This window comes from Schistocerca gregaria, unplaced genomic scaffold (assembly GCF_023897955.1).
Source record: "Schistocerca gregaria isolate iqSchGreg1 unplaced genomic scaffold, iqSchGreg1.2 ptg000716l, whole genome shotgun sequence".
In the NCBI taxonomy this organism is placed as follows: Eukaryota; Metazoa; Arthropoda; class Insecta; order Orthoptera; family Acrididae; genus Schistocerca; species Schistocerca gregaria.
The window spans coordinates 1-24,961 of NW_026062094.1; the positions used below are offsets into that span (position 1 = coordinate 1).

General features: G+C 51.3%; 8 protein-coding genes across 16 annotated transcripts; 3 read left to right on the top strand and 5 right to left on the bottom strand.

The window, feature by feature from the left end:
- The first annotated feature begins 3,816 nt into the window (after positions 1 to 3,816).
- On the top strand, positions 3,817 to 6,405 carry LOC126320352 (ankyrin repeat, bromo and BTB domain-containing protein DDB_G0293800-like). Its single transcript, XM_049993778.1, has 2 exons — positions 3,817 to 4,044; positions 4,157 to 6,405. The coding sequence occupies exons 1-2, from the start codon at positions 3,981 to 3,983 to the stop codon at positions 6,403 to 6,405; spliced, it is 2,313 nt and encodes a 770-aa protein (XP_049849735.1). The 5' UTR covers positions 3,817 to 3,980.
- Positions 6,406 to 7,064: 659 nt separating this feature from the next.
- LOC126320360 (guanine exchange factor for Rac 30-like) lies at positions 7,065 to 10,479 on the bottom strand. Its single transcript, XM_049993794.1, has 3 exons — positions 10,210 to 10,479; positions 9,740 to 9,980; positions 7,065 to 9,667 (listed from the first exon to the last, which is right to left on the bottom strand). Exons 1-3 carry the CDS (start codon positions 10,270 to 10,272, stop codon positions 7,125 to 7,127), a joined length of 2,847 nt encoding a protein of 948 aa, XP_049849751.1. The 5' UTR covers positions 10,273 to 10,479; the 3' UTR covers positions 7,065 to 7,124.
- LOC126320361 (uncharacterized) lies at positions 10,330 to 11,232 on the bottom strand. Its single transcript, XM_049993795.1, has one exon. The coding sequence runs from the start codon at positions 11,170 to 11,172 to the stop codon at positions 10,474 to 10,476; it is 699 nt and encodes a 232-aa protein (XP_049849752.1). The 5' UTR covers positions 11,173 to 11,232; the 3' UTR covers positions 10,330 to 10,473.
- A 1,428-nt stretch (positions 11,233 to 12,660) lies between these two features.
- LOC126320365 (40S ribosomal protein SA-like) lies at positions 12,661 to 13,526 on the top strand. The gene has a single exon (XM_049993801.1). The coding sequence runs from the start codon at positions 12,696 to 12,698 to the stop codon at positions 13,482 to 13,484; it is 789 nt and encodes a 262-aa protein (XP_049849758.1). The 5' UTR covers positions 12,661 to 12,695; the 3' UTR covers positions 13,485 to 13,526.
- A 1,589-nt stretch (positions 13,527 to 15,115) lies between these two features.
- Positions 15,116 to 17,071, bottom strand: LOC126320356 (myosin light chain kinase A-like). Of its 4 annotated transcripts, none has more exons than XM_049993787.1 (6): positions 16,769 to 17,071; positions 16,528 to 16,619; positions 16,367 to 16,426; positions 16,124 to 16,200; positions 15,869 to 16,059; positions 15,116 to 15,795 (listed from the first exon to the last, which is right to left on the bottom strand). In XM_049993787.1, the coding sequence occupies exons 2-6, from the start codon at positions 16,537 to 16,539 to the stop codon at positions 15,137 to 15,139; spliced, it is 999 nt and encodes a 332-aa protein (XP_049849744.1). In that variant the 5' UTR covers positions 16,540 to 16,619; positions 16,769 to 17,071; the 3' UTR covers positions 15,116 to 15,136. The 4 variants fall into 4 exon arrangements, with proteins under 4 accessions (XP_049849744.1, XP_049849743.1, XP_049849742.1 ...); XM_049993786.1 differs by having other exon boundaries at positions 16,721 to 17,005; XM_049993785.1 differs by having other exon boundaries at positions 16,716 to 17,005.
- Positions 16,528 to 18,708, bottom strand: LOC126320355 (replication factor C subunit 3-like). 2 transcript variants are annotated; one of them, XM_049993783.1, is made up of 5 exons: positions 18,616 to 18,708; positions 18,374 to 18,427; positions 18,151 to 18,261; positions 17,251 to 18,006; positions 17,058 to 17,182 (listed from the first exon to the last, which is right to left on the bottom strand). In XM_049993783.1, the coding sequence occupies exons 1-5, from the start codon at positions 18,616 to 18,618 to the stop codon at positions 17,078 to 17,080; spliced, it is 1,029 nt and encodes a 342-aa protein (XP_049849740.1). In that variant the 5' UTR covers positions 18,619 to 18,708; the 3' UTR covers positions 17,058 to 17,077. The 2 variants fall into 2 exon arrangements, with proteins under 2 accessions (XP_049849739.1, XP_049849740.1); XM_049993782.1 differs by lacking the exon at positions 18,616 to 18,708 and having other exon boundaries at positions 16,528 to 17,182; positions 18,374 to 18,461.
- Positions 18,709 to 18,872: 164 nt separating this feature from the next.
- Positions 18,873 to 24,548, top strand: LOC126320373 (sulfur carrier protein adenylyltransferase-like). 5 transcript variants are annotated; one of them, XM_049993814.1, is made up of 5 exons: positions 18,873 to 19,664; positions 19,777 to 21,376; positions 21,444 to 23,097; positions 23,159 to 23,239; positions 23,309 to 24,548. In XM_049993814.1, exons 3-5 carry the CDS (start codon positions 22,939 to 22,941, stop codon positions 24,059 to 24,061), a joined length of 993 nt encoding a protein of 330 aa, XP_049849771.1. In that variant the 5' UTR covers positions 18,873 to 19,664; positions 19,777 to 21,376; positions 21,444 to 22,938; the 3' UTR covers positions 24,062 to 24,548. The 5 variants fall into 5 exon arrangements, with proteins under 5 accessions (XP_049849771.1, XP_049849772.1, XP_049849768.1 ...); XM_049993815.1 differs by having other exon boundaries at positions 19,360 to 19,664; positions 21,449 to 23,097; XM_049993811.1 differs by lacking the exons at positions 23,159 to 23,239; positions 23,309 to 24,548 and having other exon boundaries at positions 19,360 to 19,664; positions 21,444 to 22,931.
- On the bottom strand, positions 24,070 to 24,842 carry LOC126320353 (transcription and mRNA export factor ENY2-like). The gene is made up of 4 exons (XM_049993779.1): positions 24,759 to 24,842; positions 24,503 to 24,589; positions 24,246 to 24,448; positions 24,070 to 24,185 (listed from the first exon to the last, which is right to left on the bottom strand). Coding segments are annotated over exons 1-4 (408 nt in total). The 5' UTR covers positions 24,761 to 24,842.
- Between the last annotated feature and the right edge of the window lie 119 nt (positions 24,843 to 24,961).

Genomic DNA, 24,961 nt, shown 5'->3' on the forward strand with positions numbered 1-24,961 from the left:
ACACGCGAGACAGATGATAACATGCTCGTTATTTATATATCATCTCTTATTAGGGCAATTATTAGCCTTCATAATCTGATTAACAATAAATTGGATTACAAGCGTTCTGAAGAGAGAGAGAACGAGCCCGCGAAGAAGAAGAGCGATGGCACCGACGCCAAGTTGGACGGCGATCGGCGCAAGAAAGACGCATGAGTTTTTTTTGGCGGGCATTGTGAGGCGAGACACGATATAAATGTGGGTTTGTATACGTGCCATAAGGGAGAAGAGTCATCAATTTGATTCAAAAAAATCTTTTCTGTGGATTTACATAGATTTGCGGATTATTTTTTTTTTACTTGAACGTCGTCAAAATTTGTGATATGTGTGGTTGGCATATCCTAATTCGCCAGTGATTTTAGAGGGTTGTGCCAACTAAGGGGAGGCGCGAGCCGGTTGTTTTTTGCGTTGTTGGATTTGTTGTTTTTTCCCCTTGTTCGTTGTAAATATGATAACATCTGCTGTTCCGAAGAAGCGGAGGAACGCCCTTGAAGACAGCGAGAAGAACGGCCCGGCGCTAAAGATAGATATCGATTCTATTTCTCAGAAATTGAAGGTGCGGGAGAGATTCAGATTGTTGTATCGTGTGTATGTGTCTCTTTCTGATTTGACACAACACACGCGAGACAGATGACATCTGCAACATTATGCTAAGGAAGGGAATGAGCTCCTGTCATGAGTGGTCGATAGAGACGAGACATGGAGTCATAACTTCGACCCCCAGTCGAGATAACTAAGTTTCCATAGGCGCATGCAGGGTCGCCGACGCCCAAAAAGTCCATGGCTAAATATTGGAGGTACTGTCGCATTTGTCAATGCAGCCTGAGACGGACGCGAGTCCGGTGGTATCTAGTTTGGTTGGGTTTCTTTGTCATGTGGAGTTACAGAGGGTTGCATTGCGAGGGTGACTACGTCTGTTCTTGATGCGCTGAGGTCTATTTTAAGAGTTAAAAGAGGTGACCAAGTGCGTTGGGTGATTGCGATTTGCTGGAAGCTCTTGGAGTTACTCATCTTCTTCAAAAGTGTATATAGCCTTAATGAAGTTGCTGGTTGGTTTATCAGATTTGGCGGATGTGGACGAGTTGATAAAATTGAAGGGGTTGGTATTGGCGTTTACCAGGAACAGGGATTCTCGAGTTCGGGTTGTAGCCTTTCGGTATTTGTTCGAGCTTCTTACTTGCCCGTTTTCGAATCCGGACACAATTCGAAGTAGAGGAAAGTCGGCTAGCGGATATAGTGAATCTAAAAGGAGAGCGTTGGATATGATTTTGTATAGAGAAACAGTCAAGGCTTTAACAGACGATTCACCACAGGTTCGTTTGGAGGCTGCTCGAGTTATTTGGATATTGTCCAATCATTATCCGGAGAACCTTGTGGAAGACGGGTTCATTAAGACAAGCAATATGGTCATGGATACAAATTGGGAGGTTCGCGTTGAAGCGTGCCATCTTCTGGGATCTCTTCGCGGTGTTTCGTCGACTCTCATTATGCAGTCTTTGAGCAAGAAGGTGCTTCGAGCCGACGTGACGCGTTTCAACGTAAGTCAGGATCCGTGTGACGGTTCGCGTCAATACACGGCTGATTATGTGGACATAGTAAAGCTGTCTAAGGAGAACAGCTTGAGTTCGAATGGGGCCAATGGGGCGTTTGTCCACGGTTTGGAAGATGAGTTTTATCAGGTTAGAAGTACAGCGATTGTTTCTATCTGCGAGATTTCCCGTCAATCTCCGGCGTTTGCTCAGGTTGCCGCGGAGTACCTGGTCGACATGTTTAATGACGATATCGACCACGTCAGGATCAGCGCCATTTTGTCCCTGTCGAAAATAGGGCACCTGGTTCAGCTTTCGGACGAGCAGCTCGTCAGCGTCCTGCACACACTTGAAGATGCCAGTTTTGACATTCGCACGTCAATTCACAAGTTGTTGTCTACCATTCGATTTTTTACGGCTACAAGTCTCAAATCCGTAGTTCATGCTCTTCTCAATGGCCTGCAGAAGTACCAGGACACGGAGCTCACGTTTTCTACGTTTAAAGAGATTGGTCTGAACCAGCCGTACCTCGTGGAGTTGGTTGTAAAGGAGCTTCTCAAATTGGACACGAGGCTTCTTCTTCGAGAGCCTCAGTTGAATGACGTTTGCTATATTGCTCTCCTCATTCTTATTATCAACGCGGCATCGATTAACATCAATATCATATCTATTCTTCCCTCGTTCTGTCCCGTTCATTATGCCTATTTGAAAGACAAGTACCCATGGGCGGTTCCGAAGTCCATCCCAGAGCTCGCTCTCGTTCAAAAGAGTCATTTATTTTACTATCCTAGTTCATCCTTGGTTGCTATTGTTCGTCGTATCGGAGACCTTGTTCGGTCGCCGCCTCCGAGTTCGTCGCAACTTTCGCACGTTGTTTCTCAGCTCAGAGAGGAGCTGTCTAATATCTCGTTAGCGCACAGTCACTCGCTTCCTCAGTTTTACCTCCATTATCTCGGCGTCGTTCACCCGATCCTCTCTTTCAAGTGTCAGTCCGATGCCCCTCATGCTCAGTTCGACCGGGTCCTCCAACAGGTCCACGACCTGGAACATCTTTATGTCGGACTGAGTTCTCCAGACAAGGCGCAGCTGCAAATTCTCCGTGTCTTCATTCATCTCACTGTTTACTTTATCCAGTTGAAAACCGTTTCTTCGCTGGGCGCGATGCACGCCAATGTTTTGTGCATGATTTCTTCTTGCATCCAACAGTTGTCGTCTCTGAATCGTTCTTTTTATCATCAGACAATTGACCACCTTCGCCGAGTTTCCGATTCTCTCCAGCCGAGTCCGGCCCCGAGCCTCCTGCGCCTCATCCGCGAGTTTCCCCTGTTGCCGATGTCCACGACCAATTTCGTCAAGCGCAGACAAGTCGCGCTGAAGTTGCCCGACCACCATCACATAGACAAGCCTCGCGAATTTTCCTATTTTCACCCTCTGTCTCTGCGCGTTGTCGCCACTGCGCACAACTCCGCGGATTCTCGGAGTCTCTTCGTCTGCCTCACGCTCCCGGACCGGGTGTCCTCTTTCTATGCCATCCCCCACCAGAAAGTCGTACCGATAGGTCCTCTCGCCCATCAGATATCCCTCTCCGTTCCTCTGTACCAAGGTGCGTGGACGTCTAGCAGTTCCGTCTACATCTCGATAGTCGAGGTCTATTCCTCGGACTGCGCCTGTCACTCCGCTCGCCCGGGCGCCTGTCAACCTTTTCTGTACACGCACTTATCTGAGCCTGTCAAATATTACATTCACCCGCATCACTAAACTCCTGAGGCGCTCGGCGGCCCCGAGACGGGCCCGCCCGCTGGACGGGGCCCGGGGGGAGTCGCCGCTTTAGGGCGCACCGTTTTTTTTTTGTCGTAGCGCGCCGACGTCGTTTGCGAGTTCCGAGCGGAAGGGGGTGTTTTTTTTGCCCCCGCTCTTTTGGCGAGAGTTCGAGGCGCGTCCCGTCGGCGTTTTCGCGTTTTCGAGTTGGGAGCACGTTTTGCGCTTTTTGAGAGGGGGGGTCGATGGTCCGAAAACGGTTGCGCGTGGGGGAGAGTGGCGGGGACGGGGGGTTGAGGGGGGCGCCGCGTGGCAGAGGGGGGCGGTCGTCCGCGCGGAAGTGGGGGGGGGTGGAGTTGGCGGAGGCGAGGTGGGGGGGGCGTTTTGGCGGACGGAGAGGGATCGAGGTTTTTTTTTTTCTTCTGCGAGCTAGTTCCTGGTCCGTTTGTATTTTTTGCGTGGTAGGATGCGAAATTTTTTAAACAGCATTTTGTTTTTGGATTTCGTTCGCGGCCCTCCTACAGGAAGACAGGAGGGATAGCGCCTGTTGGTTGTACATCGAGTTTGCAAGCTATTGCGAGAGGGGTGTAAGCAAGGTTGGACTGCCCTGCTAGATTTTGGTTTGGAGAAGTGTTTTTCGTTTGATTTAAGAAAATGTGTTTGTGCGATGAGGCGCAGCGTGGGAATTTTGCTGCGGTGGCGGAGTTGATAAACAGAGGTACGAGCTGCGGTGGGGGAGGGGGGGGTGGAGCGTTTTCGAGGCGTGTGTATCGGCTGTGGCATGTCCTTTAACTTCTCTTTTCTTTTTTTTTTTTTTTTTTTTTTTGAAGGTGCGAATTTGAGCCAGCAGGGAGCGAACGGCGAGTACCCGCTGCACGCGGCGGTGAAGAGCAGCAACAAGTCGATCGTGTCCTTGTTGATAGAGAAGGGGTGCAAGGTGAACTGCGCGAACGCGAGTGGGTTGACGCCGCTGCACTACGCGGCGAGGAAGGGGGACTTGGGCATTTTTTTGCTGCTGTTGAGCCACGCTGCGAGGGAGGACGCGCGGGACGTGTACTTGTGGACGCCGTTGCATTACGCGTGTTACCACGGCCACGCGCAGATCGTGGAGCACTTGTTGAAGATGGCGCCGGCGCTGGCGAACGAGGCCGACGCGATGGGTCACACTCCGCTGTACTTGGCGTGCAAGTACGGTCACTTGGAGGTCGTGGAGAAGTTGCTGGAGGCCGGCGCGAAGTTCTTGATCAAGGACAGCGCCGACTTCACCCCCTTCTCCTACCTTCCTTCCATCAAGGTCGAGCGCAAGTACGCGCTCGACAGGGAGCCGGCGAACGCGTCCTACGTGGCGCTTTCGAACGACCTCCGCTCCTTGTTTGAGAGCCCGCTCTACTCCGACGTCACCTTCCTCGTCGAGGCGCTGCCCGAGCCCAACGAAGACGGCCTCGTCGTCACCGAGGAGGTCACCGTACACACAATTCCCGCGCACAGAGCGATTCTCCAGTGCAGATGTCCGTTGATCTTGCAGGAGGCCCCGCCCTTTCGCACCGTGTCTGGCGGCGAGATCAAGGTCTCCGGCATGACCTACAGCCTCTTCCGCGCCATCCTCGAGTTCGTCTACAGCGGCGCGATCACATTCAAGAACGGCGAGATAGACCTCGACTTCGCCTTCAACCTCGCCAAAAAGGGCGAGGAGTACAAAATCCCGTCCCTCATGCACTTCAGCGAGGGCCTCATCCTCGCCAACCTCGACGAGGAGACCGTCATATCCGTCCTAGAGGTAGCGACCAGTTACGGCTGCTGTCCGCATCTCGAATACTATTGTCGATATTATATTCTCAAAAACTTCGATAAAATTATTGCCATCAACCCTGATATTCAAAACTTTACCGCGGAACATCTGTGCCCCATATTTAAGCAAATATCTGTCATAGATCCACCTGTTGTTTCGAATTATATAGAGGCCCCGCCAGAACTTTCGCCTACTCTCAGTCCCCTCCAGTCCTCCATGCCCCCCCTCGTCGACAAGGCGCCCTGCGCCGACTACAAGCCCTCGCCCGTGCCCCACGCGCCCCAGGCGTTCCCCTACTTCAACAAGCCCGTCGACTCCAAGCCCGTCCAAGACCCCAACGTCTACCTCAAGTCCCCTCCCGCCCACGCCTTCCTCCCCCCCGCCGTCTCCGCCCCCCCCGCCGGCTCCGACTACCTCTCCGGAAAGCTGCTCGACTTCGTCAAACGCGTCCACAAGGGCATCATGCGCGAGCACGACGCTCTAGACTTCAACTCCCCCGTCGAATACGTCCTCCTCGGACTCCCCGAGTACCCCGAGATCGTCCGCCGCCCGATGGACCTCGGCACCGTCCAAAAAAGCCTCAACAGCGGCGCCTACAAACTCCTCCGCAACTGGGCAGAAGACGTCCGACTCGTCTGGGACAACGCGCGCATCTACAACACCCCAGAATCCCTCATCTACAAATACGCCGAGCGACTCTCCAACCTCTTCGAATCCCAATACGCCCAACTCCAAAAACAATTCGACCTCCCCCCCAACTACGACGTCCACTACCCCAAACCCCCCGAGTGGTACATCAACACCTACAACAAAAACCTCAACAACTACCGCCTCAAACTCGGACTCGCCCCAATCGCTCCCTCCTCCGACCTCCCTCCCTCCGACCCCCCCAAGTACCCGAAAGCCCCCCCCTCTCAAAAAAAAAAACTCTCGCCCGTCTCCATCAACAAAAAACGTAAGAGCAACCCCCCCATCGACTCCGTCAAGCAACCCCCCCCAGACCTCCAGCCCCCCCTCGTCTACCAAAACAACGTCAAACCCTTCACCACCCCGATCTCGCAAGAAGAAATGGAAGAAATCTCTCGCATGCTCGTCGAACTAGACGAATCCCAAAGCGCCAAACTCATCCGCATCCTCGACATCCAACCCAACGCCGACGGCGAGTACGAAATCTCCATCGACTCCCTAGATTCCAACTCCATCAGAAAAATGCTCGACTTCCTCTACCAAGAACTCGGCACTCTCCAGCCCAAAAAAAAAAAAACCGACGATCGACACCTCGCTGTATAAAACACATAAAGCATTTTTATTCTAATATTTTTTTTTTCTCCCCCCCCTCTCATGCCCCCCTTCGACGACTGCGACGACGACTCCACCTCCACCTGCCTCCTCTCCACCCCCTACGAGGTCCGCTCGAGGGACGGCGCCCAGCAGCGCCCCCTCTCGCCCGCGCGCGACCCGCCGCCGCCCGGCAAAAAAAGACGCCCCGGCGCGCAGAAAAAAAAAAAGGTGAAAAAGCCCGCGCCACCTGCCAAGAAAGCGGTCCAGGCAACCGCTCCCGTCGTCCGCATGCGGCTCTCCGGCGACTGCGCGCGCGAGCTCGACGACAGCGTCGTCTGGCCCACCTCCCCGCCAAGCCCGTCCACACTCGACGAAATCGACGAGCTATTCTCCGCCATCACCGTCCGCCTCCTCAGCCAGTCCCCAGACCGCCGCCCATCGCGCCCCGAACTCGTCCAGCAGGCGAGGCACCACCCGGAGTTCGAACGGCTCTCCAAACTCTGCGCCAACGTCGAGCTCAACTACTACGTTCGACTCCACGGACCAGACTTCATTCGCAACTGCGAGCTCTCGCGCGCTCGCTGCGAGTAAGACGACCGACCCCCCCTCGCCCAAAACCCCCGGCGCCGTCAGAGCAGGGAGAGGAAAAAAAAAAAAAAAAAAAAAAGTGCCAAGCGATGCGACCGTTGCGATTTATATTTTCTTTTTTTTTTTATTTTCTTTTTTTCTCAGAACAGATTGGAGAGGGCGTTGCTGATGTCCTCCAGCCACCCATTGGCCTCTTTCTCGCACTCGGAGGCCAGCACCACGTTCCTGTCCGAGGTGAGCAGTGTGAACTCGTAGAGGCTCAGATCGTCAATGGTGACGGGGACCGCCCTCTTCTGGGGCTGCGATCGGACCAACAGCAGGTCGATCATCCCGGCCGGCTTTTTCCGGTTGCCGCGATAGTACAGAATGCTCTTTTGAGTCAGGGTCATGCGATACTTGGTGATCTTCGTGGACCCGTACGAGTACTTGTACAGCTCGCCGGTTCGCAGCTCGCAAACCGTTTCGCGGAATTTTTTCCTCCGGCGTTTCGAGTGTTGCTTCGTCGACGCGGGTCGAGACTGCTTGTCGTCGGCGCCCCGCGGCGTGCAGAGCGTTTGGGAGCGAGAGGCGCGTTGGGAGATCTCCGAAAGGGGCAGCTTCGGAGGGACCGCGCTCGCCACGTCGGGAGATTCCATGCTGCGCCGCTTGTCGCCGATGTTCTTGACGCGCTTGAGGTTCCCCACCGGAATCGCGCTCGGCGGGGGCGGCGCGGAGGTCGACACGGGCCGCACCGAGTCGGCGGGGCGCTGATTGAGCTCGATTTGGTTCAGGTGCTTCGAAATCGAGGACCGAATCATGTTGATCCACTGCAGCCGAGCGTGCGCGGAGTCGGCGCTCAGGTAATAGACCTTCGACTTCAGACAAAGTCGGAAGCAAAAATGCCTGTCCATGACGGACAAGAACGTCACGCTCGTGAACAGGAGGTAAATCTTGCCCTTCGGCTCAGACGAGTCGTTCATCGACGACAGGATGTTGTCGTAGTAATAGAGGATGTCGCCGATCAGAACGAAGTGCTTCTTCTTCCAGTGCCCCGCCAGATTGCGTTTGAACAGCGGACCGGTGAAGGTCGGAATTCTCAGTGACGCGTCGTGCGAAAAATTTTTTTCGCACGCTTGTTCTTCTTCCAGCGGAATTTCCACCCTCGACCGGTGGTTCTCCAGGCACTTCATGATCATCTCGTCGAGGTCACCCACCCACTCGTCCTTCAGCTTCGACGTGGGCGTCGCGAGCGTGATCTTCTTGCCGCTGGGCATCACCAGCTCGAAGATGTTCTTCACCTTGTTGACCTCCGGAATTTCATTGATGATCAGGTCCATCAGCTCGATCACGTACAGGCACCGGAACTGCACGTCGGAGTTCCTCAGCGAGTCGATGTCCGACAGCGCGAGGCCCCGCTTCTTGCCCAACACGCCCGTCTGCTCCTTCGAACAAAGCAGCAAGTCGTTGAACAGGAAGAAGTAGCGCGTGCGCAGCGACTTCTGCTGGATGACCGACCCAGGCTCCACCTCGAACAGCTGTCCGAACCGCACGTATCGCCGGTGGGGCTGGTTGAACTCGTTCGCGTTCTCCAAGTCGGTCAAGTGCCTCAAAATCGTCGCCACGCCCAACAAGTTCTCCGCCTCGCGCTTCTTCTGGTTCACGTACCTCGCCACGTTCTCCATCTTCTTCTGCGCGTTCATCAGGTTCGGGTAGTCCGGGTGGTTCTCCGGCGTGTTCTTGAACAGGTCAGACAGCAACAACACATACCTCGGAATGCGCTGAATTGGCATAATCAGGTAGGACGACAGCTCCATCCCCCTCACGCGCGGGTCCTCCCGACAGCTCTTCAGCACCTCGCTCACCTGCGGGTTGCAGGACACGTCCTGCAGCACCGATATCGACTCGTCGTAATTGTTCACATACGCAGTGTACACCTTCAAAAAATCTGTCAAATAAATAAAGATATCTCCCAGCTGCTGTCCACTCGAGTACCAGTTCTCCATCCTGTCGTGCAGCTTCCCCAAAATCACCTCGTTGTAGCTCAAAATCACCTTCACCTCCGAGAAAATCGTCCGCAACTTCGGCATCGACACCACGCTCTCGCCCAACTCCTCCAACCTCCTCATATACACGTCCACCAACGCCCTCAGCGACTGCACGTACGTCGACTCCGTCGTCAGTATCTCCTTCGCAATCTCGTTCCTCCGGCGCTTCGCCCGTATCGACGGCATGCTCTTCACCGCGTACAACCTCACCGCCGCCTGCAGCGCCACCAACCACTCCCTCTCCGCGTCTCCCTCCTCGAACGCCCTCATCACCTTCGTGGTCTCCCTCAGCAGCGCGCGATACCTCGACCGCTCCCTGTACCCCAAGAAATACGCCTGCAGCCTCACCACCAACTTCTCCCTCACTATCGCCGAAATCCGCTTCTCGCCCAGCTCCTGCGGCGCGCTTCGCTGCTTCGGCGGCACCGGCGGCCTCGGCGCCGCCTCCGGCTGTCCGGGCCTCGCCCTCTCCCCCTCCAGCGGCGCCGCCCTCTCCCCCTCCACCCTCTCCACCACCGGCACCATCACGTCCGGCAGCGGCGCCAACTTCTCGTCCGCCTCGCCCGGACCCGTCTGCGCACTCAGCGAGTACGACTTGAACTTGTTGATCAGCAAAAATATCACGCCCATGCACTGGTTCCGCTTCCCCTCCATGATGTCTTTCTCAGCTCCGTCAGACAAAACCAAAAAAAAAAAACGGGAAAAAAAAAATCACTCCACCGCCCCCGTACCCTGCGAGTTGCATCCAATGAACTTGATCCCGAACTTCTTCGCCATGAACTCCAGCGCCTCCGAGATGTTCGCCAGCTTCTGCGCCGGAAACCGCGGGTTCTTCACGTACTTCGCGAACTTCGTCCCCGTCAGAATCTCCAGCAACACGATCAACCTAATCCCATCCGACAGGTCCGTCGTGAAATCGCTGATGCTCATCCCGGCGGGCTCCAGGTAGTGGTTCACCCATGCCAGAAACGACTAACGACCCCCCAATTCGAGGAAGCCACCAAAAATAAATAAATTAATTAATGAGAAAAACTGGTTATGCACCCCCCCAAGCACCGCGCAGCTTCTGCCCCTCCCCAACGCCCACCGACCGCGAGGTCACCCCCCGTCCCCACGCCCGTCGCCCCGCGCGCTCGCCGCCAACGCGCCTCTGCTCCCCTCCACCCTCGCGCAGCCAAACACGCCCCCTCAATAAACGCACTTGGTTCTGAAGCTCGAGCCAGTCCCCTATGTTCCTGCTGTATAGCCCAGCATTCACCGCCATTGCTGCGCGCGCAGAATATCTGTGCCGGCTACCTCAGAGCGTAGCCAGGTCTGATTCTCACGAAAAAGTGTTCGCTTTCGCTCTGACGGTTTTATTTATATTTGTTAAAATAAAAACTGCTCGAATCCTTTATACAATTCCCCGGCGGACGCGCACCCCCCACCCCCCCGCGCGCGCCTCCCCCCGACCCCGCGCCACCGCTCAGAACTTCGTGTCCAACGACAGCCTCATGCACTTCCCGCACTCGAACAGCTCCCCCAGACTCACCAACGTTCTCTCCAAATTGCGAGAAAACTGGGCGCAGTTTTGCTTGAACGAGGTCACGCAAACGCACACTCGCTCCGGGTGAATCACGTATCCAATCCCCAGCCCGTCCCTCGACGTCGGCCCGAACGCGAAGCACTCAATGTACTCGTTCCCCGAGTTGCTCGTAGACATGAACGAATCGAGCATTCTGTTCCAGACCGCCAGCTTCTCGAACCCCTCGCACGCTCCCTTCGCGTACCCGCTGCTTTGGTGCACCCTCGCCAGGCTCTGCAGGCCCCACATGTGCCTGTCCACCCCCTCTCCCGCCTGGCACTCTTTCGCCCTCTGCGCATGCGCCTCGAACGCCGCGCGCGCCGCCGCCACCTGCTCCTCCGCCGACGCCCGCGCGCACCCCACCACCTCCACGAACCTCGCCACCTCGCTCGTCAACGAACGCAGGCACTCCGTTCGACCGTGGTAAAACCTCCTCGTGCTGCACGACTCGTACGTCGACTTCAACTCCCCAAACATCTTGTAACACGTCACGTGCAACGCCAACTGCACGAACGCGTCCGGACTAATCCCGTGACTCACTATCAAGCGCTTCCCAAAACGCCTAAACATCAACACCCTCAAGTCCAACTTCATACACATACACACAAACCTCTCCGTCGCCGTCTCCAACCACTCTTTCTCTCTCTCCACCCTCCAACCCAACCTCCTCACCCCCCTCCTCGCCCCCTCCCTCCCCCCCCTCTCCACCTCCCTCGACTCGCTGTGTCGCTGAACCTCCCTCAAAAACCTGCACATCACCTGTCCGTCCACCCCCGAGTGCTCCATGTTCACCCCCGCCCACGCGTTTCCAAACACTATCAGCTGAATCGACTTGTCAAACCATCTGTCCACCCCGAAATTGTGCATCAACGCGCCGCACGCCCTCTCCAAATCCTCCGGCTCCTGCTCGTCCAACACCACCAACAATATCGCCCTGCTCAACCTCTCAAACGTCCTCTTGTTCTCCGGGTCCCTCATCAACTCCTCAAACTGCGCCGACCACACGTCTCGGTGCTGCGCCGTCAACACCGACACGCTCTGCTCCCCCCTCCCCCCCGCGTCTCTCACCACCTCCTCCAACTCCTCCTCCAACTCCTCCGCCCTCACCACCTCCCCCCCCCCCCCCATCACCTCCACCTCGTAATACCTCCCCCTCGCCACCACCACCACGTGGCCGTCCCCGTAACTCCTCACCACCCTGTCCCTCCCCGTCACCGGCACCCTCATCACCCCAAACAACTCGTTGTACTGGTGCATGCACATCGGCACCCCCTCCCTCTGCTCCTCCCTCTCCAACTCCCCCTCTCTCCACGCCTTCACGAACCTCCCCACCCCCTCCAACAACAACGCCGCCCTCCTCACCTGCCCCCCCTCCCCCCTCCCCTCAAACCTCGGATCTCCCACCAACAAAAACACCGGATTCACGTTTATCGGCAACGGCTCTCGACACTCCAAATACGACGCGTCCGCAAACCCCTCGTACCACGACGTCGACGTCGCGCTCCTCAACGACCTCAACCGAAAATCCAACTCCCTCCCCCACTCACTCTCAAACCGCCTCACAAACTCCCTCGCCTCCTCCTGCTCCTCCTTGCTCGCCAACGGCCTCACATACTCTAAAAAACGCCTTCGCAAAAACCCTCGTCAACTAACCGCTACAACTCACACACACACAACCACCGCCCACAAACCCCCCTCACTCCTTACTCCAACGTCTTCTCCAACGGGGGAATCGGCAACCTCGGCAACTCCGTCAACTCGTAACGACGCGTGTAATCCTCTGCCTCTGAGTTCATCTCTCTCTCCTTCCGCCCAAAACACACTGACCCCAAACCCCCTCTCCCAAAAACTTAACCGAAAAAAAAAAAAAAAACACGAAAACCCCCCCCCGCTCCAACCCGCCCCCTCCACTCACCCCTTTTTTTTTGACGGGGAAAAAAAAAAAAAAACGCCAAAAACTTTTCTTCCTCACCCTTCCCTTTAGTTTCTGGTACGTCTCACCTCTCAGCCCCCCTCCCACCTCCCCCATCAAACCCCCCCACTCCCCCCCCCCCCACTCCCTCTCTAACTCCCCCCCCCCCAGGCGCACCCCCTCGAGACAAAATCTTTCAAATAAAAAAAAAATGAGCCAATTGCCGCCCGCGTTCAAACTCAAGGAAGAGGACGTCAAACTCATGCTCGCCGCCGACGTTCACATCGGCGATCGAAACTGCGAATCCGTTATGAGAAACTACGTCTACAAATGCCGAAAAGACGGCGTTCATATCATTGATCTTCGAAAAACCTGGGAAAAAATAATTTTAGCTGCTCGTATCATCGTAACCTTCGAAAACCCCAGCGACGTCTGTGTCGTCGCCACCTCCACTCAAGGATCCCTCCCCATCGCCCAACGCGCCACTCTCAAACTGGCACACTACCTCGGCGCCCACGCCATCGCCGGTAAGTTCACTCCCGGATCCTTCACCAACTACATTCAAGCCGACTACTACGAACCGAGACTCCTCATCGTCGCGAACCCCTACAAAGACCACCAACCCGTCACCGAGTCCAGCTACGTGAACCTGCCCGTCATCGCCCTCTGCAACACCGACTCCCCCCTCCGACACGTCGACGTCGCCATCCCCTGCAACAATAAAGGCAGGTACTCCGTCGCGCTCGTCATGTGGCTCCTCACCAGAGAAGTGCTCAGACTACGCGACAAAATCTCCTCAACCGCCCCCTGGGACGTCATGGTCGACATGTTCATTCAGCCCGACCAAGAAGAAATCGAAAAAGCGGAAGCCGAACAATCGCGCATCGTCCAGGACACCTTCATAGACAACAGCATCCCCGCCGCTCCGGAAATAGACCCCAACCCCGACACCATCGTCGGCTCTCTCTCCTCCCCGAGCGTCCAAGTGGCCAGCACTTAAAAACCCTGCAAAAATAAAACTCACCCACCAAAAAAAAAAAAAAACAAATTTTTTTCAATACCCCCGCACACACAACGCCATGCAAGGCGCCCACATACTACGCACCGTCCCGTGGACGTCCCGCGACGAATGGAACCAAGTGAGACTATGGATCCTCTCTGAAGACCCCCACAAACAACAACACGCTCTCAAAAGAGTACGTATTTCACATTCACGCGTCGCCCACGATCGCTTCTCATCCCTGCGTCCCCCTTCAACAGATCGCCGCCTGGAGGTGTCGAGGCCACCTCCCGGCCTCCGTCGAGGCAACCGCTAACTGGGTCGAAGCCTCTCTCCGCGACTCCCCTTCCTCCACCGACAACTTCGGAGAAAACGAAAACATACTCCTGCACTCCATGATCCTCATACGCATGATCCACGGCCTCGCCGCCCCCATTCAAAAATTAAACCCATCTCGCTCTCTTGTGTCTATATGCAACTACCTCGAACTCCCCAGAGAACTAGTCGAGTTCAGACACCAATGCTCCCACGGACGCCTCCCATCCATCAACCAACTGCGATGGGCACGCTCCCAATCTCTAAGCTGGCTAAAGCACCACTACTGGGACCAACAAAAACACCACTTCGAACAAACCCATTCGTCTGTCCTCAACACCCTCTCCCGCTATTCAACCCACCCCAACCTACACACCATACAGCCACTTCTAAACCTGTCTGTCAATGACGCCGTGTCCACCCTTATCCCAAACCTACTCGCCTTCCTCTCTCCCGCCGAAACAACCCCCTCCAACCGCCTCCAATCAACTTGGGTGCCAGCCATCATCGCCTTCTCTAAATCCTGGGACTGCTTCGTCCCAAGACTCCTCGTACAACTAGCCGCCGCCTCCACAACCCCCCATCGCCACCTGTCATCCAAAGCACAATCATTCCTCTGGTTCCAATCCCTCATGTCTCACTTCTACGTCCAAACCTTCAACTTCGACCAACACCTCCAAAACAACCCCACCCCACCCCCAAACCCCACCCAACTCGACCCCCTCCTCAACTCCTCTCTCCCGTCTCACTCTATCCTCTCCATCTGCCTCCGAAACATAAACTCCTACTCACTCCAAATCCTCAAATCAACCGTCAACCACATGCGCCCCGGCAAGCACCGCAACTCACTCGTCTCTAACCTGTCAAACCTCCTAGCCCAACGTGCCAACCCGCCAAACGCCTCCCACCCCCTCATGGAACCCGCCGACTTCGAAGTCGCCCTCCGAAAACGTGAAAACTCCCTCAAACTCCCTCAATGGACAACCTGCTCCCAACAAATCCCATCCGGACTCGGATCAGACCCCCACGGAAGAATACCATCCAATCTAGAACTCCCTCTGTTTCTAGACGAATACAAGGGTGCCTCCTTCTTGCTTTCCCCCCCCAATCACCCCACACCCCGCCCCGCCTCGCCACCCCAACCCACCATCACCGCCTCCAAACCACCACTCACCGACGCTCAAAAACAAAACATCAAAAAACGCATCAAATTCATAGTCGACCTGCCAAAAAAATAATACGCGTCAACGACCTGTCAAAACAAACCAACCACTAACCCTCCCGACTCCACCGTCACAAAACCTCAACGTCTCCTCTCCTTCGACACCAGAGAAAGTTTATTTATAACCGTCGTTCTTAGACCTACCTTCCACCAGCAACTCAGAACCTGGCTTCAATACGTCCGATATCGGCTCGTCGCGGCGAAGACCGAACTTAGAACCACCCATGTCCCTGACAAACGGATGCTGCAACGCCTGCTCGGCCGTGTAACGACGCTCCGGATTGACAACCAACAACCGACGAATGAGATCCTTCGCCTTCTCTGAAACCGTGTCAAATTGAGGAGACTTAAAAACCAAATTCCCTTGAATGATCAATTGAAACAGCTCGGCGTCGTTGTTCGCATGAAACGGAAGACGACCCGAAAGGAGTACATAGGTAATAACCCCACAAGACCACATGTCAACGGCAGGCCCATACCCAGACCCCTGAAGAATGTCAGGTGCCACATAAAACGGCGTCCCACACGCCGTCTTCAGCGCCTGACCAGCATACAGCTTGCTCAGCCCAAAGTCCGCCAGCTTAATGTCCAAACCATCCTTGTCAACCAGAAGCATGTTCTCAAGCTTCAAGTCCCTATGAACAATCCCAATATTATGAATGTACTTCAATGCCGAAAACACCTGACACATAATGTAACTCGTCTCCTCCTCAGAAAACCTCTTTCTCTTGCTAATCAACTCGTACAACTCACCGCCTTGAACCAACTCCATCACTTCAAACGCAACCCCCACTTAGCCCCTCTTCGCAAAAACACGTATTATCTCCACAACCGTTGCCTAACATACCTATGAACAACTTGGCTGATGTGTCAAATACCGCGCGAAGTCCTACCACATTGGGATGGCTAACCTTGCTCATAATGTTAATCTCATTCTGGAACTGGGGGTTCTCTACCTTACTCTTTGTTATCACCTTGATTGCTACCTTCTCGCCCGTCCTCTTGTCCTTTCCTAACATCACAATCGCAAAGTAGCCACTTCAAATTCAAATGGTCAACACATCACAACCTTCAACCGCAGAGCGCTCAAACACGACGGTACCTCCCCAAGACTTCATCTTCTATCTCGTAAAAATCTCCAATAGACGGTTTAGCCTCTTCTCTGTGCCTCTGACGAGTCTTATTCGAGGTCGTAAGCTTTCGAGTCAGAAATAGCAAACAAGAGCCCCTCTCTCGGCGAAAAACACCGCGCATTACCCCTCCCAACCTTTAACAGACCCTCTGACGCAAACATACTGAACAGGCATGTAAACAGCGAAACCCAGCCGCCCACACACAAACGCACCTTGCTTTCTGAATGCCTCCTACGCTCGCTCTTACGCTCACCTTTGTGAGGCTTTTTACTCTTCAGAGACACGTCAATGTCAGAAAACAGCATAAACAGCGAATGCACCACGGCTCCCCTTACTGGCCGAATAGACTCTCGGATTCTCTGTATCTACGTACAGTAGTAGACATTCTCTCTCACTAATACCAAAATCTTACAGTAATAGTTGTATACCCCCTTACGCCCATCTATCTTAGTAAACCTTTGTAAACTTTTTTTTCCAGCAACCATTGATACATTGTCAATTCACCACAAAATTCTGTGTTAATTTCTTGCATAGCCATACACCTCTATTACACAATCATACGCCACCAAATCTATCTTGTGAAGTCTAGGTGTCTCTCTGTTTGGAACGCATACCTGCACCCCAAATTCCCTCTGGTTCTATTGACCGGTTCGAAATGTGCAATTCTCGCTTTGCCAACCAAACACACCAACTCGTTCGCCGTAAATATCGAAGTCTTCGGCAACCACACACTTTTTTTTTTTAGTAACGACCTCACATTCAAGGCGTATTCGAAGCTTATTCTGATGATGATGAACCAGATAGCCCCGTACACCGCGGTTTCCCGCGCGTCTTGAGGTTGCAATCACTATTGCTCTCTTTGGAAAAAAGTATCGCTTTTTTGCCGTGACTATCGCGATTGGATCGTCCACATGTATCTAAAATCAACCAGCAATGCTCAACCAATACTTTTTGTAAATTTCCATGAACTTCGCAATAAAAGCCTCTAAGTGAAAGATGGGCTTCAACCCGAGATTCATTCGGTGCTCCTGATGCGTGACAAACGTTAGTCTTTGGCGTGATTGTTTACCAGACCCCCCTTCAATACGACACGTACGTATTTGGCAGCCAATAGGATGACCTGGTGTTTCAGCTCATCATCCACCTTTTCTAATAGCGCAAATGCCAAAGTTTTGAGAATCAAACTCGCGGGAACGCAGTGAGTAAGGAGCTCGTAAATCTTTTCACGAATAGCCAAAAGCCGAACAGTCGTCTGTTGTTCAATGATCATCTTGGCCAACTGATCTACGAAACATTCCCAGTCAGCTGGCTGGACGAGCTGGTCTGGACTAAATGGATATTGATTCAACTTAGCCAACTCCAACATTAAAACGGCACGCCTGAGGTTCTGGTCTGATCGGTGAGAGATTCGCTCGGCCAGTTCCTTTGGAACGTTCAAACACTCACTTTTTCCAATCTTCTGAAGAATCGATGAAATGCTCTCGTGGTCAGGCACACCAACTCGTAGGCAGAGACATCGACTTCTCAGTGCCTCAATCACTCTTGTAATGCTTGTGGCATTCATGAATATACGACAGTTGACCATACACTTCTCCATAGTACGGCGCAGTGCGTGCTGAGCAGCTCTAGTAAGCACATCGACCTCATTTAAAATGATGACTTTGAATTTTCGAGAGTCAGAGCCAATTCGCTGGTTGTACGCAATGCTCTTAATCACTTCCTGGACAACCAGCCGATCATTACTCATGCACTCCGATAGGCTAAGTTCAATGTGATATGGACTGACGAGAATCGTGATTTCCACCGATGTCGAGCGATTGGGAATGACAAAACTTTTCTTCTCGACTCGAAGCTAAATACACACACGAGAGGGTTATTGTAGGCCGCAGAAAAGGAGATTCAGCGCGCTCTTGCCTCGGTACAAATTATTGCCAGTCGCGCTTCGCTTCAAGCCCCCGACTGGCGCGGCAGTCGCCTCCGCCTTCAGAACACGAACCTTCTCTACATCCGGGCCAAAAATTTGTCGAAGCAAGGCCATTGTTCGCGTCTTTTTGCCAGCACCACTCGGACCATAAAATAGCATGTGCGGAAAATCATTCGAAGTGGCCTTTACACAAAGAATTCACAGAGAGGACCCCAAGAGGAAAAAGGGTTATAAAAGGGGGGGGATATAGACTAAGCCGCGGTGCGCAAATACAAATAGGTACTTAAGTACTTACCAGATTTTTCAGAGCCTCTGCCATCTCCAGGTGATAATCTAATGACTCGAGAGTCTTGGGGCGATATTTGTCGACGAGAAGCATAGTTATTATTGACGAGCCTTGAAAAAAAATTTTTTTTTGACATCCTGTTTCAAATTCTATGAGGTGTGCTTCACATTTCGAGACGGCACTGAACGCAAGATCTATGTATGTCTGCATATATGGAGGGGGCAATAATGCTCGACTCCTACAAAAAGTACCATATACGTATACAGTTTTGTTGAAGTTTTTTTATGAGAATTCCCTGTCGCGTTTTGTGGAGGAGGACTCTGACTCTTATTTTCAATTGTATACAAAAGAAAAAGTGCACGCAGGCGTGGATGAACGACATGTTCGATTCATAGATAGAACGCCTGTGCTCTATATATCTAAATAACCAGTGCTCTGAATGCACAAGACATTTCAGAATTTAAAAACGTCTCTTTCGAACTGTTTGTTTTTGGACCAAGTGTTGGGCATTATATGTGTACGCATCCTTTATGTAGAATATGCCAAGCATAAATTTAATGCAACATCTATAGCAATTGGCCCGTCTGTGGGTCACATGTTGCGTGGTCTTCCTTTTTAGAGTTCGCGAGTAAAAGAACGAGAGGAATTCCTAGTCCACGAAGCGCTTTTCAAGTCGCTGCATCTCTTGTTTTTCTGCGCTTCCCTGCAGGTATGCATGAGCTATGCTGGTTCAAGAGTGACGGGAAACGTGTGAGACAGTAGCAGTTTCACAGGCTTCTAATTTAGCATGAGTGAATTCGATACGTTTAAGCTTCTTTGGACACTAGTTGAGTAGGGTGCGTGATCTATATCTTACACAAGTGTGTAAAGAGAATTTGTGTAGATGGAATCGATGGTTAACAGTGCGAAAAACGGGCTTCTTTATATCCCTTCTACTATTTGAGGAAATTCGACTTTTTTTTTTCATAAGAACGCTGTTGAGAAATTAATTTTTTAATTTTCGTGTACAACGCTCAATCTAGAGATATTATGACACCAAAGACCGTCTCTAGCGGGAAGACACTAGTACTTGTTAGAGATGAGAATGGATCAGGTAGTCTGCTGCCCGCGCCTAGTCCTCAGGTGTTGGACGAGGACGTGTATACTAAGAAAATAGACCAGATTGTACAAAAGGATTATTTTCCCGACTTGCCTAAACTCAAAGCACGAGTTGAATGGACCAGCGCTGCAAGGTATCAGAATATCTTAGCTATGGAGGAAATTAAGAAAGGCATGGGGGATGGCCAGAAGTTTTCAACAGGTACGCATGTGTTAGTTTGTGTATGAGAAAGCAGTTAGAACAGCGATTTTGTATATGACATACAGTCGGGAAAATTCATCTAAATTTTGGCTTATTCCCGCGATTTGTACAGCTTGGTGACGTTATGACGTGTGTGATGCATGGGGTTTAGGGGCTACGTATGGCGGTCTCCCAGAGTCTCTGCAGTCTCCTTCTTCTGGAAGAGAATCTCTCGAAGTTGCCAAGGGAGGTGGGGTGGATGACAGAGGCCTGGACGTGGCGTTGTTGGAAAGACAAGAGATACCAGAAGAGGGGCAGGCGGAGGATATGTCGCTGGACGAATTTATTGTGAAGTACACGAGTGAAGATGATGCTAGTTTTTTTAGTTTGGTAGAAAAAGAATCGATGGCCTCAAAAAAGAGACTTTGGAAGATAGAGGAGATGGGTCGAAAGAATATGAAGGTATTTGAATCCGGTCATGTTCCTCGGGTCATTTGTGCATCTGATTCTAGGGATGCATTAATGGATTTTCCTGATAGCATTCAGATGGATAATTGTCCTGCTTTTTCGAGGTTTAACAAGGAAATTCGAAGAGAAAACACACGCTTTGTCGGATGCATATGGAAAGATGAGAAAAAGGCTGCTCGAGATAAGGATGGATTCCTTATCCCGTTACAGGGAAAGCCGACCGTTTTCGGTCTAAAGAAAGACGATAGAGAGGTGATGTCATCTCCTAGGTTACCGAGTCGACTTCATTCGTTTGTGACTGTTCCGTCTCCAAATCCTCACGCAGGACTTCAATCCCCGTTTATTACTTGGGGTGAAATTGATGAACCGCAACTGTTGGACGAGTGTGGAAATTTGCCATTGAGCGAGAGCTTTGTCAAATCGGCTGACAAGAGTATACCAGGAGCTTATGAATTTCACATTCCCCAACAATCTCCGAGGCAACTGGCTGCCAATCATCTCGCGCGTCAGGCATCCTTATCTAAAAAAAAGAAGGAAACTACTGGAAATCGAACGCCTCTTTTAGGGGGGGAATCAATCAAAACGTCTTCATTTTTGGGACATTCTGAAAACAAAATAGACGTGGACTCTCAACTTCGAGCAAGTTACAGTCCGATGGTAAATTCCGGCCTCAATGTGAAGCTAACGCCTGTCAGAAAAGTTGATGTCTCTTCTTCTACTCGAAATGTTAGTCATTGAATGTCACGTATATGCATTAAGCGTCGAGTATCGCCTTCGTTCTTTTTTTTTCGGTATCGGTATAGAGGGGGTCTACTGTTTTGAGCGCCTTCGAAGCAAGTTGCGTTTCTCAAGCGTTGCATGGGTTCATCTTTCAGAAAATCAGTCGCTTGTATGGTTTCGAGGTTGAGTTCGCTGTAAGCGCGATGCAGTTGAGTGCAGAGTCTTCTTGCTACAGAATTATATATATTTAAAAAAATTTTTTATCGGTTTTCATTCCTTGTAGAGTAGTCTTGGTTGCATTGCTTGCATGGGAGATCCGGCGAGTGCCGAAAATGCCGTTCTGAGTGCCGAGAACGCCGCTTTGAGAGCTGAAATCGCCGCTTTGAGGGATGAACTGAAGAGGAGAGAACGTTCTTGTCACCCAACTCACGTTTGTACGGGTGATCCTTTTCTTAGACTCGACCCGTTAGAATGCACGAAATTGAGTAACGATGAGATTCGTCGGTACAGTAGACAATTGATCATGTCGGAAATAGGTCCGGAACGTATGTTTTGATGGTGGCGGAAACTTTTTTTGGATGCGCATATACACTGTATACTAATATGTTGTAGGTCAGAGGCTGTTGAGGTCAAAATCTGTTTTGATAGTTGGTGCCGGTGGCCTATGTTCCACGTCTGCTATGTATTTGAGTGGGGCTGGAATTGGTCGAATTGGCGTGGTTGATTTCGACAGAGTTGAGATTAGCAACTTGCAGCGCCAAATTATTCACAAGGAATCTGATGAAGGAGAGCTGAAGTCAATTTCTGCCAGCCGGTCTATTCGCGAGTTTAATTCGGACACGCGTGTGGTGGCCTATCCGGTGATGCTGATGCCTGAGAACGCGTTAGAGATCATTCGTCCTTATGATTTGGTACTGGATTGTACAGACAATGTTTCGTCTCGGTACTTGATCAACGATGCGTGCGTGATGTTAGACAAGCCGTTGGTATCTGGTTCTGCACTAAGGATGGAAGGCCACGTTACTGTATACCATTATGGAGAAATGGGTCCTTGCTACCGGTGTTTGTTTCCTGATCCGCCTCCACGGGACGCGCAAGGCAATTGCAACAACGAGGGCGTATTGGGCGTTGTTCCTGGGATCATTGGGTGCATTCAGGCATTAGAGGCCATAAAGGTTCTTATTTGTGGCCAGACTTTGTCTGGACGTATGTTGTATCTGGATGCGAATACGAGTGTTTTTCGCGAATTCAAGCTTCGAGCGCGAAACTCTAATTGCTCTGTTTGCGGAGACCGCCCAAGAATAACCAAGCTATTTAACTACGAATCTTGTTCGCCTTCGCCTATTCTACCCGGCAACGCCTCCATCGTTCCGGACAGTCAAAAGATAACCGCCCGAGATTATTTTTTTCAAGTTCTCGAGAAAAAGCAGAAGCATCTTTTATTAGACGTTCGACCGTCAGTGCAATTTAACATTTGCTCTCTTCCTCAATCTGTCAATGCGCCTCTGTCTGAACTGGATGACGTGATCCAGCGGCTCGACCCCCCTGTTGTCCCGTCCTCGCCCATCTACGTCATTTGCAGAAGGGGAAAGGACTCGCAACTAGCCGTCAAAAAGCTGGTCGACCTGGGCTTCTACAATGCCAAAAGCATCATTGGCGGAGTTAGCGCCTGGTCAAGAGAGGTCGATTCCGACTTTCCGACCTATTGATTGCCAAAAACGACGGCGAACCAACTTTGATGTGTGTGATATAGATTGTGTATATGAGTGTATTACCATATTATGTATGACTGACGACTACTCAACCATATCGACGGGGGGTTGTAGGCGTGATATGCGTGCGCAGGTCGAGCCTGTGAGACGACGGACGGACGCGAGGTCGTGTGAGTCCAAGGGCATGGCCTTGTGCGCTTAGGGTGTCTTGTCAAATTTTTTCCGGTACAACGATCATTCTTTGTTTTGGTAGCGTGGGCATCAAGTTGGATGTCTCACGGCGCAATGCGCAGTGTGGTTGCAGCGTGCTTGTTTGTTTTTCCCCTTGAGGTGTGCGGTTGCTACGGTGGTCGACTGTGATTTCGCTGCCCTGTTTGCAATAGGGATTGGCAGGCATGTCGCTTTCTTTTTTGAAGGATCAGATAAACCAGAAGAAACGCTGTCTTGGCGGGTCTGACACTTCTAGAAAGTGGGTGAAGAGAGGAGAAATAGAACAAGACAGACAGAGAAAGTATCTGGAAGAGGAGAGGGAGAGAGAGGAAGCAAGAAGAAGGGTACGACTTTATGTGCAGCTTGTATATAGAGAATTGAACAGGAGTAATAATTTTTTCGAAGAAATTGGAGGCCAAGCTGAGCGCGCAGGAGTCGTCTGGAAAGTATGGGCTCAAAGATGAAGAGGAACAGCCGCTGAAACAGGTGCGTGTGTGTGAGAGATGTGCGATATTCTTGTGCGTGGGGCTGGTTGTGTGCTAATTTTTTTTTTAGATTCGGGCCGTTTTACCTTTAGAGGAGGTTTTGTGTCGTTTGAGGGCGCGCGGAGAGCCTATTACCTACTTTGGTGAGAGCGATTTACAGAGGGCCGAGCGGCTCCGAAAGCTTGAGCACATGAAGCCCATGGAATATAACGAAACCAACGAGAAGGAATGGACGCGCATTATACGCGAGGAAGAAGAAGTAGAGGGTGAAACCGAGGCAGCCAAGAAGAAAATTCAGCAGGAAGATGCGATTTTTTTGATAGAGGATCGCGAACCTAAAAATCCACAGGAAGAAGTTTTGTTTTGGTGTCGCGAATCGTTTGCGGAATGGAAGCACCGTTTGGACGATCGCGATGATGTTACGAAAAAATCAGCGCAAGGAAAAGTGGAATCTGCTCGATTTAAGCAAACTCAGAATTACATTCGACCTTTTCTTCTTCAACTGTCTGGTCGAAAAGGCGTTGAACCTGTTCAAGACGATATTTTTGTGCATGTTTTTGAGATATATAAAGCATGTAAAGTTTATGACTACAGGCAAGCAAACGACGCCTATTACAGACTTGCTATTGGTAATGCGCCCTGGCCTATGGGTGTAACTATGGTCGGCATTCACGAGAGATCTGCTCGAGAAAAAATTTCGACATCTTCTGTTGCTCATGTTCTAAACGACGAAACTCAGAGAAAGTACATTTCTGCCATCAAACGAATGGTCACTTTTCTTCAAAGTGCCTATCCGACTCTTCCGTCCCGATCTGTTATGTAATCAAACTTTTATTTTAGCGCATTCTCTTGGTTAAAAGTGATCCCGAACGTGGTGCTGTGTGTTCTCGATATGATCGTCTTCAATCTCTGCAGCAGTTCAGTCTTGATGTTCAACGGAACTCGATCTGTGCTATAAAATGAGTTAAATTGCTACTTCGAAAAAAAAAATGAAACCCCTATTTTACCTTTTGCCTTGACTAAAAACTTGTCTGTCAACTCTTCGATGATGGCCCAATTCGTTTCTTTTGTCCCCTCACTGCTCTCGTTTGACTCTTGTTCTGAATCGTACTGGCTATTATAGTGGTCTTGTACATACTCTATAAAATCTCGTTTCAATATACCTCTCCATCCCGTCTCGTCCAACTTTGCAGTCAGCCACAATTTAAGCCTGGAAAAAGATAACGTCAGTTTTTTTTTTGGCGGAAAACATTGTTTTTCTTACCTCTCCAAATCTCCAGTTTCAACAAGTCTTTTATAAAAGTTTGAATACACTAATTTGAAATATTTTTCATAATTAGGATCATCACTCCTGAGAGAGAGAGGCAATTTTTATTAGCTCCTTTGCTAGAGGGTCAACTCGAAAGAAAATTCACAAAACGGCCTGCACAAAAAAAACCCGTGTCTGATTTTTTCGTTGTCGACTCTTCACTACACGGCGTCAGGCATTCTTTGCGAACAAAAAGAGCGAGCACGCATACATTTTTCGTTGTAGCGGAAGGCGTTGTGATGAAAAACTAGAATCGCTTGCTTGGCAAGTTTAAATTATTTTTTTTTCCCGCTCCGTGGCAAAGTCGCTAGATACATTAAAAAAACTAGCATTTTGAATCAATAGAAAATTCCTCTGAATTCTCAAATCACAATCAATTTTTTTTTTTGCTTTTTGGATCCGTCTCACCATAGT